At 34.9% G+C, this 22,553-nt stretch overlaps 1 protein-coding gene across 6 annotated transcripts in view; it reads left to right on the forward strand.

Annotated features, from left to right (window-relative positions):
* Lrrk2 (leucine rich repeat kinase 2) overlaps window positions 1–22,553 on the forward strand; it is a 135,961-nt gene that overhangs the window by 17,889 nt on the left and 95,519 nt on the right. For 5 of the 6 annotated variants that reach the window (XM_074083131.1, XM_020186217.2, XM_074083132.1 and 2 more), the window contains 7 exons: window positions 6,381–6,500; window positions 7,080–7,222; window positions 7,315–7,394; window positions 8,814–8,920; window positions 12,265–12,394; window positions 14,757–14,881; window positions 18,917–19,023. In XM_074083131.1, coding sequence (XP_073939232.1) covers window positions 6,381–6,500; window positions 7,080–7,222; window positions 7,315–7,394; window positions 8,814–8,920; window positions 12,265–12,394; window positions 14,757–14,881; window positions 18,917–19,023 — 812 coding nt within the window. The remainder of the gene's footprint in view (window positions 1–6,380; window positions 6,501–7,079; window positions 7,223–7,314; window positions 7,395–8,813; window positions 8,921–12,264; window positions 12,395–14,756; window positions 14,882–18,916; window positions 19,024–22,553) is intronic. The other variant, XM_074083134.1, reaches the window with a different exon arrangement.

Below are 22,553 nucleotides of genomic sequence, written 5' to 3' on the forward strand. Positions count from 1 at the left end.
GTATATTGATATACATTGAATAGAAGTATTGTGATGTAGCAAATTGTTATGCCAGGCTTACATTGCATTTTAAAGGCAGTGGCAAAAATAGATGTGTGGGATGTGTGTGAAGTCTAATTCTTATTTTTCAAAAAAGTGATCTATAGGAGTGCTTTATTATTAAGGCTATATTTGAAATATAATTATGTAACAGTTGATACTTATAAAGAATAAGTGTAAGTTTTATAGAAAATGTAAAACATAAAGCAAAGAACTTCCCACTCAACTTAAGTATTAGTTACATTATAACAGCAAGGAGAGTTCCATCTTGTCTTTGCTTTTTCTGTAAAGGTTAATAATCTCTTGAATTATATATATACCAATCTTTCTGTTTTCTAATTATACTTTTACTGTATTTTCATGTTTCTCTGGGCAAAATTGTTATTGTATGCTTGGCTTTTTTTTCAATACTGGGGTTTTGAACTCAGGGCCTACACATTGAGCCACTCCACCAGCCCTTTTTTGTGATGAGATACTATTTGGCTGGGCTGGCTTTGAACCGTGATCCTCCTGATCTTTGTCTCCTGAGTAGCTAGGATTACAGCACCTGGCGCTTGGTTGGTTTTTGTCTTGTTTTTTTGAATTAGGATCTCACTATGTAGTTCACACTGGCCTAGAACTCACTTGTAGTCCAGTGAGATCTTACTGCCTTGGCCTTAGGAGTGCTGGGATTATAGATGTATACCACCACATCGACTTTTTTTTTCCCCATCATCATCAAAATGAAATCGAACTGTATATTGTCTTCTGTAATTTTTAAAAATTTCCACAATCAGTCAGTCATGGTGATAACTTCTGTAATGCCAGTACTGGGGAGGCTGAGGCAGAAGAATCCTACCTTTGAGGCCAGCCTGGGCTACATAGTGAGACTCTTTCCCAAAAATCAAATGAAAACTTTACTACTGTGTTTATAAGAATCATAAATATTTTTGCATATAGTTGAATGTAGTATTTTATATATGTCTATTTCTATACCACAGTTTGTCTATTTTTTATCTATGTATGTTTTGATTTCTTATTTTCTGCTGCTACCTTTGGTATTGTTACAAAAATAGAGCAGTGAATATTTTTTCAAAAATTTGTTTGCTGCTCTTGCTTTGTGGAATACACAATCTATCTTTTATCCAATTTTCTACAATATGGTCTTTACAAAATTGATTCAGAGATCCAGGATAATAATGGTTTGGTGGCTGGTTATATGTATTGAAAATATCATCTTGATTTGTGACCTCTGCTTTCACTCTATTTATGGTGCTTTTTGCAATAGAGTTTAATTTAATAATCAGTTGCTTTGTGATTTATCCTTTTCTATGTGTCTTGTTTAAGAAATATCTCTACTCTCTAAGGTAATAAATATATTCTGTATTTTTCCCTAGTCTTTCTCATTAAAGTATTAAAGCATTGTAATTTTATTTTGTAAAGTAGGAATTCAATACCCCTTTTTTCTTGTTTTCATATGGAGAACTAGTTACCATCTCAGCCATGGTTCACCCGTTTCCCAGTTGTGTGGCACACTGACTGTACATTTGAGTTTCTATTCTTGCTTTTTTGTTGCATTGCTCAATTTTGTTTGTCTGGATCAATGTCATACAGTCTTACAATATATATAATATAGCCACAATTTAATATATTAATTTAAACTATAGTTCTGTAAAACCTGATATCTGAAATGTTAATAGGCCAAGTGACTACACATTCTTCTTCTGTCACTTCTTGGCTTTTTTCTTAGGCCTTAGAATTAACTTGTCCACTTCAAAACTCTACTGGAATGTTGACTGAAATTGCACAAAATATTTGGATGAGTTTAAGAACTGGTATCTTTACATTATGACTTCTTCCATATAGGTCTTGCACATCTTTGTTAGTTATTTTTAAATAACTCATTTATTATTATTATTATAAGTGGTATCTCTTTTAAAATTGTGTTTCTGAACTGTATCTGCATGAGGTAATGCATGTGATTCTTTGTATATTGATCTTCCCTTTCTAATTCATTTATTAATTCTGACAACTTTCTTGTAAAGGCTCTTGGAGTCTCTAATATATTACAGTCATGTAATCTGTGAATAATGAGTTCTTCCTTTCCACTCATTATATCCTTTATTTCATTTCCTGTCTTCTTGCATGACCCAGAATTAACAATACAATGTTAATAAAAGCAGTGACAGTAGTGTACAATGAAAGTAGGTACCCTTGTCTTGTTCTTGGTTTTAAAAAGAAAGCTTCTAATATTTTCTCATCCAGAATAATGCTTAAGTTTTCTTTTTTAAGTTAAACTTTATCCTATTTGTCAAATTTAGTGAAGTTAAGATCTTTTTTTTTTGAGGTACAGTTGTAGCTTAGTGGTACAGCACAGGTTTAGCATGTTCCAGGGCCTGGGTTCAGTACCCAGCAGCAAAAAAATAAACAAAGAAAGACATAAAAAATAAATAGGAAAAAAGAAAGAGAAAAGAAAAAAATTTCCTTCGATTTCTTGTTTGCTTTTAATTTTACATGTGGCCTTTTTGTTGTTTAAATCACAGGTGAACATTGAGTTTTATAAAATATCTAAAAATATTAAGATCATTTTCTCTTCGTTAATTTTGCAACATTAAGGAGATGTTTTCATGGAGATGTTTTCTAATATTAAATCATCTTGCCACTCTTGTGATAGACAGGACTAGGTCATTCATTAGTTTTTGAAGGAAATTTCTAAAAATCTTCCCTTAATATCTTCAGATCTGCCAGGTAACTTTTGACTTCCATTTGTTTGCCCTGTCCCCACTTTTTATCTTTTTATTCCTTTCATCTGTAATGTGCAGATATTTAATTCTGTATATGAAAACTCCAAAATAGAAGGTCCTTGAAAGTCTAAGCCCACTACTTCTATGCCATGGCAAGAAGAGGCTTATTTTTTGTATCCTTGTGAGTCTCCTTAGTTGAGCTTAATATCTGAGCATCCAGAATACCTAAGTTACAAATGTTCCTCCAGAGATGTTTGCCAGGAGCCAGAGCACAGAACTGTGTGGGGGCACTTTATGATTTTGTTAAGTACTAGGCTTTATGTAAGAGACTCTGGCTGAGCTACCCTGCCTTGGAGAGGGCACAAGGCCAGTTGCAGTACCAGAATTCACACCTTTCTGCAAGCTACTCTAGCTTGTCTATTTGCTTTCAGCTCACAGCTCTTGTTGCAACTTCCTGTTGAACTCCTCTCCTGCACCCTTCCACCATCCCCTCCCCAACATCCATACTGTAGAGATTTCCTTGGAGCAGAACAGTACATTAAAAGATGAATGTTGGTTCTGATGACCTTTCCCCAAAAGGATCACCAGTAATATTTTTGTGCAAAGTTAGGATTATTGTAACAAGCACTTATCTTTTTATCATCACAACTTTGGGGGAAAATCATTGTCATTTGAAAAACACTAATTTTCATGATTTTTGTTTTAGCAATTTATATTTTTACTTTTAGAGTTATGGTTACCTCCCTACACAATTTGGAAATTGAGTTTTGTACTTGAAAAACTAGATCAATTCAGTGGAAGTGAATTTTAAAAAATTGAATGTTTTATGTGTAACACATCAGCTTATTCTTTCTTTCACAAACTTTAATTTAATTTTTATTATATGACGAAACTATAAGATATGGTTATATAATGTCAATACAGTTTTCAAAGTACTTTCACATATATATATATATATATATATATAATGTTGTTTTGATTCATGAAACAATCACAGGAGACGAGATACTGTTATTTTTTTCTCCATGTATGTAACAGATGAGGATGTGTGGTTGAGCAAGTCTTTGTGTCTGCATGATTCATGATGATGTGGTCAGTAAAGAGTGAAGTCAGGCCAAGAGTTCAGTTTTGTCTCCCTGGTTACCAGAGACTGGGGAGAGGAGGAGGGAGGGAGAAATAAGGTTGATCAATGAGTACTAAGTTATAGTTAGATAGGAATGAGAAATTCTGGTGTGCTATTGCTCAGTAGAATAAATACAGATAATGGTAATGCATGATATGTATTTCAAAAAGCCAGAAGAAAGGAGTTTATGTGTTTTAACCATTAAAAATGATAAATGTTTGAGGAGATGTTTACTCTTTTTCAAACATTATATGATGTATGCATGCATTGAAACATCATGTGTACCCCTTAAATTTGTACAATTATGTCTTTCTGTCTCAGTTAAAAACAAATTTAACTTAGGCCAGGTGTGGTATTTCAAGCCTGTAGCTCACACCTCTAGCTACTTCGGAGGTGGAGATTGAGAGGATTGTGGTTTAAGGCCAAATGAGGCAAAATGTCCACAAGACCTCATAACAACCAATAAAAGCTGAGTGTGGTGGTATGTGCCTGTCACATCAGCTACACAAAAGTGTAATTGGGGGATCACAGTCTGGGCTGGCCCTGGGCATAAAAGCAAAACCCTATTCAAAAAATAGCTAAAGCAAAAAGGCTGAGGTTATGGCTCAAGTGGTAGAGTGCTTGCCTAGCAAGCATAAGGGTCTGATTTGAGTTCAAACCCCAGTACTGCCAAAAAAATTAATTTAAATTTAAATTCAAAACAACAACAACCAAGCATTTCTTCTAAAATGTAGTAGCCATGGATTAGTCTATTTCTTTATCTGGTGAGAGTTTTACTTATTATATTTTCATGGAGGATACAATTGTACAAACTGGCTGATACCTGAGAACATTTTGACTTAACTCAGAAGTTGATTCTTCAGCTCTAGTCATTGCAGCAGCACACTAATGTCCAATTTTCTGTGTCATGTCCTATAACTGCACAGTCAAGTGTCAACTTGCATACCTTACATTAAAAATGTGACTTCAATTCCTTGAAATGAAGGAGAGAAAGTGATTTTGATTTTATGATTAGGGAAATGACTCTTAACTACAAAATAGACCTATAATGGTACATTAAAGGTATTGCACTATTGAAATTAAATAAACCGTGGAAAGTATCATGACATGTATATCTTTGTATAATTCTATAACTATTTTTGAAAAATGAAAAGCCATCAATTCACTTCAGATGAGGGTGCTTTTCTTCTCTCACTAACCATAGGAGGTTATGTTTCATTTAGTGACTAGAAAATTTATTGTTTCAAGAGAAGGTGATTATAACTTTGAGCTTCATCTTCATCATTAAAATAAAAACCTAAAGTCAATACATAAATGTTTAACATTTTGTCAAATTATGGACTCTAATATGGGTTTAATGCATTTAACATTAATTAATTGCTTTAGATAATTTTCCACTCTTCCTATAAACTATCTGAATGTAAGGCTTGTTTTACTGGTGTTTGCCCAAAGCCACACTGTTGGTTAGGGGTGGAGCAGTTGCTGCCAGTGACAGAGGAATGATAGGGGAGAGTGATGGGGACACCCAAGTTTTGATAAGCTGGCAAAAGTGGAGGGGAATCTCTTTTGAAATGACTTTCCAAGATTCTTACCACCAAGGGCTGGGTAGTGTGCGTTTGATGGGTGAATGTGGAGGAGACACGTAGGAAGGTAGTGTCAAACAAGAGCTATTCCTAGCTAAGCTGTCTTTTGGTTTTGAGACTGTTGATTGACATTTAGTTTGGGTTTTAGGCTTTTCATGATATGGGATCTTTTCCACTTCTGGCTTTGTGTCTCGGGTATCATTTAATTACACTTGTAAATAATTTGGAGTTTTATTTTTAGTTTTAGAAGGAAAACTGGTAACAGTGAGTGACAAGTTAAATGGAAGAAGGCACATATTTATGGAATATAACTTACAAACTCTTACCTCATAAGGATTTAGATTTTTGGATATTATATTAAAATTCTCAAAAAATGGATATAAAAAAAGTATGGGACATTTTTCTGGGGTGGGTTGGAGGTGGTGAAAAAAATTATGTTGTTTTTTTTTTTAAGATCTTCATAGAGAAGATCAAATAATAATAAAAGTGTCAATCAGTGTTCTGAGCAGTATTCCTTTAAGTGAAAGAAGGGCATTTCAGCAAAAGGATTTAGTGGTAAAGGGGAGTTTTAAAAAGATGTCTATCTTTTAGAAGGCAGGAAAAGTAACTTATTTTGTACTATGAATATTGTAGAGCAGTGTGTCTGTGAGGAGTCAAAGAACACAAAGTTACTATAACCCAAAGTTGTGTTGTTACTTTTACTTATTTACTTCCTTTCTCTAAGTAAGATAATTAAATGATATGAACAAAAATTTCAAAACTTCATTCAATCATGTTATTTTAATTAAAGTAAACACATGCTTTAAGGTAGTCATCCCTACTTACATTTATTGACTTAAAGATTGTTATATAATTAAAGGCAATTTAAATTTCATGGGTAAGAGTTTAGCTAATGTTGTACTTAACTTTTAGGTAACTTTTTCAATATCCTGGTGTTAAATGAGGTGCACGAGTTTGTGGTGAAAGCTGTGGAGCTGTATCCAGAGAATGCAACATTACAGATCTCAGCACTCAGCTGTTTAGCTCTCCTGAGTAAGTAATGTTACTGATAAGGAATTATTTTATTTTATTTTTCTGGTGCTAGGTATTGAATGCAGGGCCTCATGTCTGCTAGGCAAGTGCTCTACCACTGAGCTACATCTCCAGCCCTCAAAAGGGAATTCTTAAGGGTGCATTTGATGATGAATGAAGAGGATCTCATGTAGAGAAGGAAGGATTAAATGCCCATTATTTCTTAATGTAATGTGTTTTCCAGTACTTTCAAAGGAACTCACAAGTATGGGCATTCCAGTTTATACAGGATTTGTTTTACACCCTTGGTTTAGTTTTGCCTTAAACTAGCTAATCTTTTCAAACATCCTCCTAGAGTCTGTTAGGTTTTTTGGTAGCCCTTTCCTCATTTTATCATGTATCTACATGTGATGGCAGTATTAGGAATTGTGTAACATATTTCAAATTGCTTTATAATTTACCAAGGATGCTACTAAACAGTACATCGCTCTGTTGGTAACACTTCAAACGTATGGACTAAAGACTTGGCCAATCAATTGTCAATAAATTATATGCATATGAAATACATATGTATATATTTATTTTTTAATTTTTTTCAAGCTGAGACCATTTTCTTAAATCAAGACTTAGAGGAAAAGAATGAGAATCAGGAGAATGAAGAGGAGGAGGAAGAAGACAAATTGTTTTGGCTGGAAGCTTGTTACAAAGCCCTAACACAGCACAGGAAGAATAAGCATGTGCAGGTTGGAATCTCATAAATAGCACAGTTATTCAGAATTATGGTTTTCAGTAACTTATATTTTGATAAGTTTCCTTTTCTCCTTCCTTAATTTAGGAGGCTGCATGCTGGGCACTAAATAACCTCCTCATGTACCAAAGCAGTCTACACGAGAAGATTGGAGACGAAGATGGCCAGTCAGTAGTTCTGATTTTATACTCTAGAAAATTCCAGTTAGAGTTTTAACCAATACATAGAAACATTCATTGTTACAAATGTTACTGATGTAGGCAGTTATGCTTTAAGTGTTTCTGGGTATGAATAGTGGGTATACAGCATTTTGATCTCATTGGCTTCCTTGGAGAGACAGAGTGGTGTGTTTCAGTTATTATTGAGGGAGTTTTTAAGGCATTTGTGACTCACGGAGAAAGAATTCTCCAGTTTTTTGGCTATGTTTTTCATTTTGGCAGATGTTTTTCATCTCTGGTGATAGAAATCAGCGAGTCATCTGTGACTTTCTCTGCTTTGGTCCCAGCCAACAGGTTGCCAATATCAGGAAATAGATTTGCTTAGAAACCTGTGGTGAGTTCCCACCTGATATGGGAGTGCTGACCTGCCTTCTCTGGGGAGGTTATTTGAAGCCATCAGCTGTTGAGGAGGCTTTCAACAGAGGACTGGGACCATCAGAGGACTGGGACCAGTGCTCTCTCTCCCACAATCCAGTTCACAAACAGAAGTTTTGTGAGCAGCAGATTTGTTTCCACTTTGAGCCTTTGTACTTGTGCTCTTTGCATTAGGTTTCCACTGGGTTTTAAAACATGAATGCCTTACTTTGGAAACTTAAATAGTAATATTCTGCATCACAAATCCTGACAGTCTATTTGCATAATGACCTACTGCCAATAAGGAGGGAATTAATGACACAGATGCTATTTAATTAAACATTTCCAGTTTGGAAGACAACCGTAATTATTCTGAAAACTACATTAAATCAGCATCTGAGTAATCCCACGTTGAGCAAACTTTTTTTTAAGAGTTTAAGGCCAGGCACGGTGGCACAGGCCTATATTCCCAGCACAAGGCCAGCTGGGGCTACATAGTGAGATCCTGTCTCAAAAAACCAAAAACCAACCCCTCAAAACCCCCAAACTTAGGGTAAAGCAGATTCATGTTGCAAGTCATAAATTTTAGTTGATAGTACTCATATTCTTCAATATTCATAGGAGATCTGTAAAAGAAATATGTTACTAAAAGAAAGTTGTTCTGTCTCTAAAATCTACTCTGCTGTTGTATTTTTAACTTTCCTTTCTTTTTTTCTCCATTATCTTCTTTTCTGCACTTTATCATTTTCTCCTAGTAACTCTTCATACGTGTGCTATGAACTATGGAGCATTTTCCACTCTCTAGTGCTTATCAGCTTTTGAAGAAATAGAGACATATTAATCCATTAATATTTCATAGACTTTAAATATAAAAGTGTTTATGTTTCAATATTGTAAGTGGCATAAAGCATAGTTTCTGTGCTCTTATTTGTAGTTAGAGTTCTTAGATGATGGTGAAAATTTGAGCTAATTATTAGAAAGATTACCACTGATTTTGTGTTGGATTTTTGAAAGGTTCCCAGCTTACAGGGAAGTGATACTATCCATGGTGATGCATTCGTCATCCAAAGAAGTCTTCCAGGCATCTGCAAACGCCCTGTCAACCCTACTGGAACAAAACGGTAAGCCTTACACTACATTTTAGTAAAGAGAAACAATTTTGTGGTATGTTTTCTTATAAAAGCTACAAAGCCTGAACAATTCAAATATGTATATATTCATGCATGCACATGAATATGAGTGTAAATATACATACATATGACACGGATATATTGACATATAGGTAAAGGATAAAAATAAGTGTTCAGATGTTTATTCTCCTGGACTTCTGTGTCTATACATGTACTCACACATGACATATGCAATATGTTTTATATTTTTGCACAATTTGATGCAAACTATATTCTTTTATAACAGTACTTTATATATAGTTTCATGTTGATAAATGTATATTTTCACACCATTTTAAATAGCTGTGTAGTTTTCCAATGTATGCCTATGGCCTATTTTATGAACCAGTCTCTTGCTGATGGACTTCTAGCTTGTGTCTAATTGCATTTTTTTTAACCTTATAATAAACACTTAAGGTCACTTTTTCCTCCCATTTTCCTTTATACATTTGTTCTTATTGTTTTCTTTCTTTTTTATTTTCTAATTGTTTATTGCTAATGCATTTGACATGCTGTTCAGTTTTCAAAAAATGTTTTTAATAGTATATAATAGTTGTAGGAGGAGTTTCATTGTGACATTTCCATATATACATATATTGTACCCCAGATATTATTTTTTTAGAGAACGTTACAGAAATGTGACTGAATGGTGAGTTATTCATCATTTTAAAATTTGGTAAAATGAAATTTTTATTGTGTAATTTTCCTTGAAAATAGTCCATTACATGTCATTCTTATAAGTGTTACAGCATTGCTTGATTAAGGAGATTAAAAATGGCTCATCTACCATTTCTTCCTCAAGTAGGACTCTTGAGACTTAAGGTCATGGTCCAGCTGCTTCTGATTCCTGCCCCTATAAACAGGAAATACTGCCAGAAAAACTTGAGAGAGAACCCATCACAAAGGCATTGGGACTTGGCAGCTTTTACAGAATATTTTTAGAGAGAGAAAAATAAAGAAAACACTGCAAGATTAATCTGAGACAGAGAGCAGTGGAATCACCAGATTTCAGTAGAGAATCCAGGGTAGAGAGAAAGAAATAAAGAAACCAACCGTGAGCATGTTTCTTTATACTATTATCTAGGTCAAGTCAAGAGGAAAATCATCTCCTCTTCCTTTTCCTCTTTTCTCAACTCATCTCCCTGATGGCGCTTTAATAAAAGGCTTGTTGTAGCAGATTCCTGAGAGACAGGCAGGGCTTTTCCTGGGTAATGAATCAGAGTAGGAGGGGCAGGAAAGGGAATTGCTATTCTTGAATTGCCTGCATTCTGCTGTGTGGATAGAGGCCTGGGAGGGATTCCACTCCAGAAAACCAGGACCAGAATTTGCAGCCTCTGTATGGGCTCCTTAGAGAGGAGACAGAGTTTTCTATCTATGGAACCTTATGGAAATCTCCATATGCAAACACAACAACCCTGACCTCGTGAGATTTGTACTGCTTTTTATTATGGCATCTGAGTGACATTCGGAGTCAACCTTTATGTCTTTGTTCAGAATTAGTTCTTGTTCTTTGCTCCTGGCTCCCTGCCAGATGATCTGTCCTCAGATACCTTTGCATTGACCTTGGCATTCTGCTTTAATAGAGTATTAAAAACTTGAGTAGCTTGTTCACCTACCTCCTCAGGCAACTTCTCATTGAAAGACACTTGGAAACATTGAGTGTGCAGGGCTGTTTGTTTTAAGCCCAAAACAACCAGGTTCTTGGAACCATTAAGATTTTAAGGCAAAGGCATGAACATCTTGTGTGGTATTTTCCTCAATTAATTATTTGTTGAGCTCCTATTCTTTGCTGGATAGTCTCCTAGGCACTTGGGATATACAGTTGAACACAAATTGTAGGCTCTTGGAGTTTAAACTCTATGGGGAAGACAGATAATAAGACTACAACATATGATATGTGAGTTGGTGAGAAAAACAATGAAGCAAGGAAAGAAGATTTGACATGTTAGGAGTCAGAGGAGATGAAATTGTAAATGGGCAGCCATTAAAGAAAATAACTATAGGGTCAACCCCTGTAGGAAGTTGCATTTTGTTTTTTTTTCTTAGGAGAGCTGGGAATTGAACTCAGGGTCTTCTGCTCTACTACTTGAGCCACGGCCCCAAACCTTGTGTTTGTATTCTGCTTTTGGGATAGGGTCTTGCTAACTTCCCTAGGGTGGCCTTGGACTTAAAATCTGCTTGCCTCTACATCCTGAGTAAGCTGGAGTTACAGGTGTGTGCCACTATGTCTGGCTTATTTGCAGATGATTTTCTGCTAAAATGGAGTGGATAAGATCAAGAGTATTATGTAGGGAACTGATAAATGATATAATGTGTAAAATGTTCTATAAACTCTAAAGTGACTTCATGATGAAATTTCCTCTTCTTGGTCTAGTGTTAGCAATTTTTGAGTCACTCATTGGGTAATAGTGGTTCTTAAAGTGTAGTCCTTGAACCAGCAGTATTACCTGGAAACTGTTTAAAAATGTAAATTCTAGGACTCATACAGACCGGCTGAATCATAAATCCTGGGGTTGGTACCCACAATCTGTGTTTGAACAAGCTGATCAAGTGATTCTTATGCACACTGAAGTTTGAGAACCACTGGTCTAGAATACATTTTTGTTGTTGTTGTTTAAACTATCTCGTTCATTAGGGTCTAGTCACTTTGGGAGAGGTTATGATGACTTCTGACATGATCAAGCAAAATAACTAACTCATTGTCATGACTTGATATGAGATATTCTTGATGTTTTTAGAAGGTATGAGTATTCAGGTTTGGGCAGCATTTTAGAAGTTTAGCTTGCTTCTATTTTTAGGTTTTGTTCTATCTTTTTTTAAAGTGCTGAGTATGAATCCGAGGTCTTGCGCACAGTAGGCAAGTTTTCCTACCACTGAGCTATATCCATACCCTATCTTCTTGAGACTGACAATACTTTTTGAAAATAGAACTCAAATTGAAACTTTCTAAATTTTCTCTTTTTGTCACTTTCAGAATGTTAAGTTACTGTTATAAGTTAGAATTGGTATTTATATGGAGGCTTCATGATGATATTTACGTGAAAGAATGAATCTGTATTTGATGAAAGAAGTTTACTATGAAGAGGAAATCGATTATGTCATACTTATAGCTAGGATAGAGTTATTTTGCTCCACATAGGTAAAAATCAGTTGTCAGGCATTATCTGTGTGTTTACTAAGTTTTGGCATGATGTAATTATTTATGCTTCATATAGGTGCTTCCTATCCCTTTGTACGTTTTATTGCAAAATTATGAAATCTTGCTTTCATTTCTACAAATAACCTTAAAAATGCAGTTAATTTTAGGAAAATCCTGCTGTCAAAAGGAATATATCTGAATGTTTTGGAGTTAATGCAGAAGCATATACATTCTCCTGAAGTGGCTGAAAGTGGATGTAAAATGTTAAATCATCTCTTTGAAGGAAGGTAATAGAGATTCATATATCTATGCAAAATATATGGTATTGAACCAGGTAGAATATTATTTCAGGCACATCTCTAAGAATGAAAAGAAAACACAGGCATTTGAAGAAAAACCTTTCTCAGTATAATCTCTTATCACTGATGTTTTAGACTTATTTTATCTGAACTTTAAAAGGAATGGCAGAGATTGTTCAGATATGGTGAAGGTTTTTTTCTTTTGCATCATTCTTGGTGTTGACTGATTTGAAAAGTTGTAATTTTGCAGCACAACTGGCACCAGTTTTTAAATGATTGTGCACGCAGTTTCTAACTGCTGCTTTTTATAACTAGTATGTTATCACTCCTATGTTAGTTACTATTACTGCACTTGAATAACTTTGACTTCTCTTCCTGCCTTCATTCCTTAGCTATGGAAGCTTGTAATGTACAAGCTTTACAAGGCCGGCATTGTCAAAACTGTGTTTCTGGTTAGTGGCGCAACAGAGATCAGATCTTTTTATCTGGGCTGGGGCAGAACTGCGGGTTTAAGAATAAAACCTATGAAAAGACTAAAACTGAAGAAGATGACTACTTCAGGATATGTTCAGTAACTTTCTTTCATTTTGTTAGTCCAAAAAGTGTAAGGAAACTTTTGCATTATCTGAGTAAATGTGAAACAAAAAGGCTACATGGGTAATGTCGTGTGAAATAAATAAGCAAATGCAACATTTGTTTCACCACGAATTTGAGCCAATTATTTGATTGCTAAACTTCAGGTTTCTCATCTTAAATCATAATAACAACTTCAGAGGATGTAAGTTTATAATGTAAGGATCAAATAAATCAATTTTTCTAAATGGATTAGGACAAGGCCTGGTAAAGTCTAAGTACTCAAGAAATCACAGTTGTTATTAGTAATACTGTCACATGAGCAGATGAAGTTCATATAGCATGGTAAATTGTGAGTAGCACATCTACACACTTGGAAGGAATAGGATTAGGATGTTTTGGGGGTGGTGGAGTGGCTCAGGTGGTGGAGCACCTGCCTAGCAAGCATGAGGCCCTGAGTTCAAACCCCAGAACTTCCAAAAAAAACAGAAAGAATTATACTGTTTTAAACATTAGACCAGCTAATCTATTTATGCTTAATATATATCGTATCTCTAAGTCATATTTTTCTTACTTAAACGTTTTGAACATTTGAATGAAACATTTACTTAAGTGTTGATTTTTATAGTTCTGGAAGTATGTGGACCTTTATACATGGGGGAAAAAACCTTTAAAAATGGGAACTGGCAGAGTGGATCAAGTGGTAGAATATCTGCCTAGCATGCATGAGGCCCTGAGATCAAACCCCAGTACCCCACTCATAGAACCCTGAAAAACTTGTATAAAGGAGGCAATAAACTACAGTTTAAGATTTTATGGGTTCTGGCCATGCCATTTAACGTTTCTAGCTGTTTTCTTATGTGTAAAATGTGCACAGTTCCAGTACTAGAGATTCAGAGTTAATTATGACAATGTGCTACCCCCCATCCCTAAACACTCAACGTTTAGTTAGGGAGACTGATTAGACTACATGTAGTGGTGTAATTCCACACTCCACTCTTACCATGTAGAGAAGGAGGAAATGACTCCTTTGTCATTTCCAAAAGAGGAGGGGGACCAAAGAAAGGATGTGTTCAAACTGGGACTTTTAGATAGCAAAGAGTGAATATACCTCAATGGCCATGGAACCATACAAAGAGAGGGGACAATTCTGATGTGTGTGAATTAGTTAACATGACACCTTGCAAAGCAAAGACTGCTGTATTAAATCCCATATACTACCAGACTCTAGTCAAGTGGTATTTGCTTATCTGTAAAAGAGACTGTAAATATCTTAGAGAAACCAACACCTTAATGCAAAGTGAAACTAATTACTGATACCATATAAAAAGTCCAGTGATATTGGTCCAGAAGAAACAACTTGCTATGATGTAAAGGGCCCTGGTCTTGGGGTCAGGCAAGTTGGGGTACTGGCATTGGCTCCATCACTTTCTAGTTAAAGGACTTTGATCTTTACCCTCTGACCACCTAGGTTCTTCCTCTGGAAAATAGGGATGACACCTACCTTTCAGGGTTGCTGCCAGTGACCCATATGTAAGCCAGAAGAAACTTATTCATTTTATGAAATTAAAGAAGAGAATTCCCAGGCAACTGTGAATTCTGCTTCTTGAGATTAAAGTTTAAATAACTAAAAATTTGTGTGCTCATATTCCTGAATTCATTTTTATATAACTTTCCTAGTAAAATATTAGGTTCTATTTTCCTGTAAATGTGTCAGTTGTTTGTACAATTGAAGCAGAGTCTATTTTTAATAAACATGTCAATTTTATATCTCTAGTAACACTTCTCTGGATACAATGGCAGTAGTAGTTCCCAAGATAATAACAATCATGAGAAGTCATGCAACATCATTATCAGTTCAGCTGGAGGCACTTCGAACTATTTTGCATTTTATAGTGCCAGGTAAGTTTCAGAATTGATTGCAGGAAGAGATAGCCAATTAAATGGAGTTTTGACTTTTCGTGAAATATCAACTTTCTAGGCAAAACTCAGAGGACCAGTTTCAAACAACCAAATGCTAATTCTTGTTATAAACTGAAAATAAGAATGTAGGATAATAAAGGATGATATGGAAGAACCACTGGAATCAATTTGTAGGAAAACTTCATAAGAATATTCAATAACTTATTACATGAGGGATAATATGGAGTTTTATCTCTAGGGAGAGTCTTCTCTGATATTTTTTCTGTATTTCTGTTGCCATCATCCAAGTTCAAGTTCAAGCTCCCCCAAACCCACCCCATACTTGCCTGAACTATAATAGTAGATAACTTATTTTCATACCTCCAGTCTTGCTTTATTTCAACCTTTCTTTTACTCTGTTGTTAAATTAGTTTTTATCCAATACAACCATGTAGCTCTTTCTAACCTCAATGGCTTCCACCCTCCAAACCCCATTTTACCTCCTACTTAATCTGTTACCTTATGTGTCCTCCAAAGCCCATTTGAAACACCTGCTCCTCCATTCTTTCAACACATTTTTATTAAGTGCTTTTTATGTTCACAACACTGTGATGCTGTCACGATTCAAAAGATGAATGAAAAAAAGCATGCTGCAGTATTATTGGAGCTTAGACATGTAAATAGTTAATTATCAGGCCATATGATAGGGGCTATTATAGATGAATGTGCAGAACACTATGGGAATATTGGTGGAAGCTCAGCTAATTTATTCAAAGGAGTATGTAGGTCAGAGATTGTGATATTCAAGATTGCGGGGTGATTACAGCTGGCCAAATAGAGAGCTAAGAGAACATTTTAGGAAGGAGGATGTGATCTCAGGTGAGTGAGAGAACAAGGAGAGGGGTGCTTGGGATGAATGTGGAAGGACAGATGGAAGCCAGAAAGTAAGGGACCTTGAATATAATGCTGAGTGATTTGTGATTTTTTTTGTAGAAGTCAACTCAAGTTTACAGATGGGTTCTTAAAAATTGTAGTATTGTGAGCATTTGTGCAATTTTTAGCAATAGCATTGTGGTTAGAGGATGATTGGCTGGGAGAGAGACTAGATGGAGAAATTGGGTTAGTGGTCATTGGTAGTCAACTGAGATATGGTGAAGGTGGCTATGGAAACAGAGGAAAAGGTGAAATTGAGCAATGGTTAGGAAATCTATTTGACAGGACAGCGTGACTCTTAAATATGAGGGCTAATAGGTTTTTCTTTCTTTTTTATTTTGTAAAATCCTAATGCTTTTCAAGTCCAGCTTTTTCCTTTTAAATTGAAAACTTCCTAAATGGACCATTTTCTGTACAAATATAGATACCTTATGTTTCTGAGTATAAGAGGCTGCCTACTATAAAAGTATAAGTCTTTTGAAGGACAGGACTTTGTTCAGTCATCTTTTAAAAAAGAATCCCTTGGTAATTTGAAAAAAAAAAGCTATTAATCAACATTTGAAAAATTGAATCATGGTGTCCTATTCATAACTGTCAGTTAATTTTTGAGACATAATTTAAATGGTATAATTTTGCTAAAGATATTATTGTGAGTTTTTTGAATTTTGTTTGTAGCTTGAAATAAAACAACAGTAACAACCAACCTCTTTTATTTATCCTTAAACGTATTGGCCTCATTCCTTTGAGGATAGATTAAACTTTTAAAGATAACAAAAAGACATTCAGAACCAACTGTATTAGTTGATAAAATAATACTGTCTTAGGCTAATAGAAAATCTTGTATGTATGTATGTATGTATGTAAATATTCTTAGTGAAAGTGATTAGTAAAGTTTACTAGGAAAGGAATACATTTTCAATAGACTGAAAGTGAGAGATCTCTGGACAGAGAGAATGAGAATGACCCAATAGCAAATTTTGAATGTAACATTTCTTTATTTTTATTGATCTTAAATTGACCCTGATGCAAAAGTGTTGGTTAATAATTATTTAGATGGTTATGGGTGCCTTTGGAGATAATTACTTCAGGGCTATACTTTTTAGTATACTTTTTAGATGGGAATGCATTTTTTGGGGGGGAATGCATTTTAATAGACACATTTTCTAAGCATGTCAGTATCTAAGTACATTTCTCCATTAGATAAAGGATTAACCATCTCTCCTGTGCTATCAAATCATATTAGCACAACACACAGTAGCTTAGCATAGAGTAGCACAGCAAAGAACAGAGCATACCCATACCATGCCGTGCTATGCTGTGCCGTGGCATTTTACATATAAATGAGTACTGTGGTGTTATATTCCAGGAGTGTTGAGACAGAATATAGTTCTGGTTTGGATATGTTAAGTTAAGGCCCTTATATGATATCTCAGTATACATGTACTTATTTATTAACGAGGCCACATTCAAGTTTCCTTAGTAACAAAGTTGTGCATTACTGCAAACTTGTATAATTCAGTATCTGGTTTAGTACAGTATGTTACATCTAGTGTTGTTTCTTTAATCTATTACTGTCTGTTTTCTCTTCTTATTTATAACAACTTATTAAAGAAATCAATCTGGTTGCATTAGTAAAATGATAATAAAGACTTGGTTATTTTAATAAAATATCATTTAACTTGTACTTTCTTGACTTAGCATTGGCGGTAGAGGAAATAATATGAAATTCTTTAAGAAGCAGCATGGGACCATTGAGAAGTATACAAAGGAGAGTAAAGAGGAATATAAAACTATATTGATAAGGTCAATAACAAGAACTGAGATTATATAATAAAGAAAAGAGATAACTTGGGGATACAAAAACTATTAAAATCTACTCATTTAAAAGCAATGGGAATAATAATATCTAACAATATAGAGGACTTAACAGTATCAGGAATTATTTGAATGTTTTATTAACTCTTTTACTTTTTATAGCAACCCATAAAACAGGTTCTGCTTTTTCTTTTACTTTTCTCTTCCTTCTCCTCTAGTTCCTCCTCCTTCTCTTTTGCATTATACAGATGAAATTGTGGTATTGAGATGTAGGTATTTTAAGGGTCACAATTTACATAACTGGGCTATGTTTCAACCAATGCAGCCTGACTCAGCACTCATTAGTGCAACAGTGTCTTCTGAACAACTGTTACAACTGAAGCACTGGTCATGAAACCCTTGAAATGTGGATGTGATGAGGTTGTGGACTCTGCCTTTGAATACACAACTCAAAGGACTGTTATGAAGAAAGGAAATTTCATCCATTCTGGATAGTAGGAACTCAAGTGATATAACAATGACCAGAGTCTAAAGCTGCAGGAATGTTCAAAATGAGACACAGAGAGTTTAAGGGATTTGCACTGTAGTGAAAGTCAGAACCTCCTTGAATAATTTTTTTTTTGGGGGAGGGGAATTTTACTGCGGTTTGAACTCAGAGCCTCACACTTTCTAGGCAGGCACTCTTGTTTTTAAAGAACAATACTATTACAAGCCTTTAGAAGATTTCTGATTAAATATCGTGCTTTTTACCATTGTAATACTGAAAGTCAAATCTTGCTTTTTTCCAATATTAGCCCAACTGCTTTTCTGTGCTCCATCTCATATCTGACCTTTTATGTTGTGTCAAAATAATGCTGAGGTTTTCTCAAGTTGTATAGTGTTGCATGGATATCTTCTAAAATCTTAAACTACAGTCTATTCCTATAAAAAAGAGATTGTTTACTATAGAGAATCCTCTGGTTAATTTAAATTCAATAAAAATCCATACACATTGTGTTCATTTTATATTCTGTAATGAACTATCTTTTATGAATTTCTTAAAACTATGCGTTATTTCTTTGATAAGGAATCACATGTGTGTTCTTGGGCAAATTGTGGGGTGTTTTGTGTGTGGGGTATTAGGGGCCAAATGAAGAGCTTCATGTATGCTAGGCAAGCACTTTACTGTTGTTGAGCTCTGTCACCAGCCCAAATTATGATAATGTTTGACAAGTAGCAATTTGTTCAGCTTAAATGTTTTTAAGAAAAATATGTATGTACTTGTTTATTTTTTGTTTTTGCATTTAGGTATGCTAGAAGACTCCAGGGATGAATTTCAACATAAGTTAAATGTGATTAAAAAACAATGTTTCAGGAGTGATATCCACAAGCTGGTCCTTGCAGCTCTGAACAGGGTATGTTAAATATAGCTTTTGTCTTTTTACACTGTTAACTAGAATATTAAATTTGGGGAACTCCGGTGCCTTTTTTTTTTTTTTTTTGCAGTACTGGGATTTGAACTCAGGGCCTTCACCTTGAGACTTAAGCCACTCAGTACCACCTCTTCCCCCTTTTTGTGTGTTGGGTATTTTCAAGATAGGGTCTCGTGAACTATTTGCTTGGGCTGGCTTTGAACTGCGATCCTCCTGATCTCTGCCTCCAGAGTAGCTAGGATTACAGGTGTGAGCCACCAGCACCTGCAGGGTACCTTTTTGGTTTAGGTTTTCTACCCTCTGCTTACTCTGATAGTAGGAAGTCTTATGGGAAGAAATAAGATGACAAGAGGAGTGCATGGGGTAAAGAGATGTGTACTAAGTGAAGTCTGAAAAAGAAAAGTAGACCATCAGTTCAGACTTAGAGAGCTTTTTTGATGGCTAGTCATGTAAATCTACTTGAGTTTGCTCAGTCAGAAGGACAGCCAATGAGCTGGATGGACAGATAAATTCCAGGAGATGTGAGGAAGTCTGCCTGCTATTTTAAGATAGAGGTCTTTTATGTCTGGCTGCTTGCTTTTCTTTATGATAGAGGGGTCAGTGAACAAAGGTATACAAGGTAGAACATGAAAGTCTTCTTGGATTCTCTGTGCTTGTTTTCATTGCTCTCCTCAGAGATAACCTTTGAAATGGTTTGGTGTGCATTGTTTCTTCTCAATTTTTAGGTATTTACATATCTATATTAACATGTAATATTTGCATTATACAGCATAATTAATGTGTAAGTCACACTAAGTATGAAAAAAGGGAGAGGAATTACATTTCTCTGTACAATGCAAAACGTATTGATGGAGTTAAGATAATTTGGAAGTTTAACATGAGCTGAATTGGTTCTTTATAAAATATGGGTGAAAATTTAAAGAATGATTAGGGTTAATGTTCTAATGCAAGGAAGATAATATCCATAGTGATTCATGGAAGTGATTCCTTGTGATTTTTGGTGTACTTTGGTAAATGTCGTGAATTAGAGTAGCTCCAGAGAGATTGCCTTGAAAAATTCAATTTAAATTGTACTTTATAATGTAATTGTCTATAATGTGTGAGTCACTTGTACCCAAACCTGAATATGATTCTTGAGTATAGCAAGAATGTATAGTAAAATGGGCTAAATTTAATTCCAGAAATACTTTTTGAACATAAGTACATGTGTAGATCTAGTTAGGCACTGAAAAGACAAAACGTGAATATGTGTTGTACCTTTGTGTCGTGGATTTCGTTATTTGGCTCTGGGAATAACAACGAGGCATCAAAACACTAGCACCAATGAACTATACCAGCTTTGTGAACATATCCTAAGAACATGGAGAAGAAAGCTTAATTTTATTTATGGAAAATGTTGGTGAGAAGCAAAAGGTACCAGTTGATCCTTAGAGATAACTCTGGTTCTACTTAGCCAACCTTTTCTAAAGATACTGTGTGTGAGACTGATAGAGTGGAAGGAGTCAGGGGTTCAGTGAGCCAGTAAGTACTGTGATGTGTAGAAAGTCACTCAGCTCCAGGCCTACTTTCCTTTCCTATAGCCCAGGAGAAGTGATTGACAACCATTTCCTCTCGCCATGCCAACTCCTGAGCAAGCACCAACAGCATCTCACTCAACATTGACCTACTTGATAATATGGGGGTGGGGAGTTAAGGCTGTGGGGAAACAGAAGTGACAGTATTTTATTGAAAAAAGCTCCTTCATGATATTGCCCTGATCCTTCCCCCATCTTTAAGGATGAGAATAAGTGATTTATTTAGGCTAAAATTATGTAGTTGTATGTCTCATTCTGAATAAAGGTTACAAACTTTATATCAGAAGTTTTTGGTACAAATTTTGCAGATACAATGAAATAAATTATCATTAGCAGACTAAAGTTAGACAGCAGAATTCTAAATAAAGTGAAACTTGAGATTGAACTATGATTTACAAAGCAGAGACTAAGCAAATATTTATTGAGGTGAACCAATGTTTGGATATATAAAATATATCATTAAAATTCAAACTGAAGCTAAACTCTCTTTTTTTTTGGTAAAAGGTGAATAATTTATATGATCTAAAGAGAAACCAGAGTAAAGTCTCTTGGAACATGGACACCCTACTTATGCCTGATCCTTTTAGCCTTCCACAGATGAAAATGTTTAGTTACCTGTTCCATAGCTAGGTATTTGTCTAGTATTATTTCTGGGTAACAGAGTAGAAAGTAGACTCTTGATAATTTGGCTTCATCTGTTCTGCTTGGTCAGGGAACCCAGGAAAGTAAAACCAATCTTCTGATGAAATGCTCACAAAACTTGTCACTTCACAAAATCTTGAAGCAAAGTATTTCCAGTTTAAAATTTAAGACATTTATTTCTGCTGTGAATAATATGTTCTCAAAGAAAAAACTTGTTTCAAAAGCAACAACACAACAAAAAGAAATTACATATGAGTAAAGTTAAAAAAATATTTATGGAACTACTCTAATGAATTATGAAACTCTACTCAGAGGTACAGAAGGATTGAATATAAAAAGATATATCTTCTTTTTGATTGAAGATTGTTTAAATATGAAAATTGGTCTGTATTTATGAACCCTTGATGAAAAAAATACCATTTTCTTGAACTAGGTAACCTTATGTAAAACCTGAATAACTGTAAACAGTTATTTTGCATGAATAACCAGGAGAATTTTGAAAAAGAACACTTCATATGGCCTAATTCCATTCTAATCAAATGTTTTATGAAATGTTTGTGAATAAGCTGAGCACCAGTGTCTCATACCTGTAATCCTAGCCACATGGGAGGCTGAGATCAGGAGGATCCAACTTTGAGGATAGCCCAGGCAAATAGTTCTAAGACTCCATCTCCAAAATAAACTGAGCAAAACGTGTTGAAGGCATGGCTCAAGAAGTAGAGCACTTGCTTTGCAAACCTGAGGGCCTGAGTTTAAATCCCAGTCCCATCAAAAGAAAAACAAAAAGAAAGAAAAATGTTAGTAAATAAAATGGTATAAAATCAAATGTTTTTACAATGTTAGCAAATCAAATCACACGACACTGGAACTGGAGTTCAGGAAACATAAATAAAAATGTGCAACTGGTACATAGTATTCCCCAGTTACTGGAGGAAAAAAGTTTACTCAATAATTTGTGTTAGAGTAACTAACTGTCTAGCCATTTGGGGAAAACAAAGGAAGCTGAATAATTTACCTTACATGTTTGGCCAAAATACCTTACAGGTGGATGAAATATAAAGGTAAAAATGAAATTGACCTATGCCCATAAGGAAAGGTTCTTAACTATAATCATTATTAATGTGGATTAGAAAAGAAAATCTTTGTTGGAGGGAAATTTGGTAATACCATTAAAATGACAATGAACCTGTTTTCCAATCAGTAATTCCACAAAAAGATTTTATAAAATACATATACTTGAATGTGCATTCCAAAGATTTTTTTTAGACTAGAATGGTCATTTTGGCATTATTTGTA

This window comes from Castor canadensis, chromosome 8 (genome assembly GCF_047511655.1).
Source record: "Castor canadensis chromosome 8, mCasCan1.hap1v2, whole genome shotgun sequence".
NCBI classification, from domain to species: Eukaryota; Metazoa; Chordata; class Mammalia; order Rodentia; family Castoridae; genus Castor; species Castor canadensis.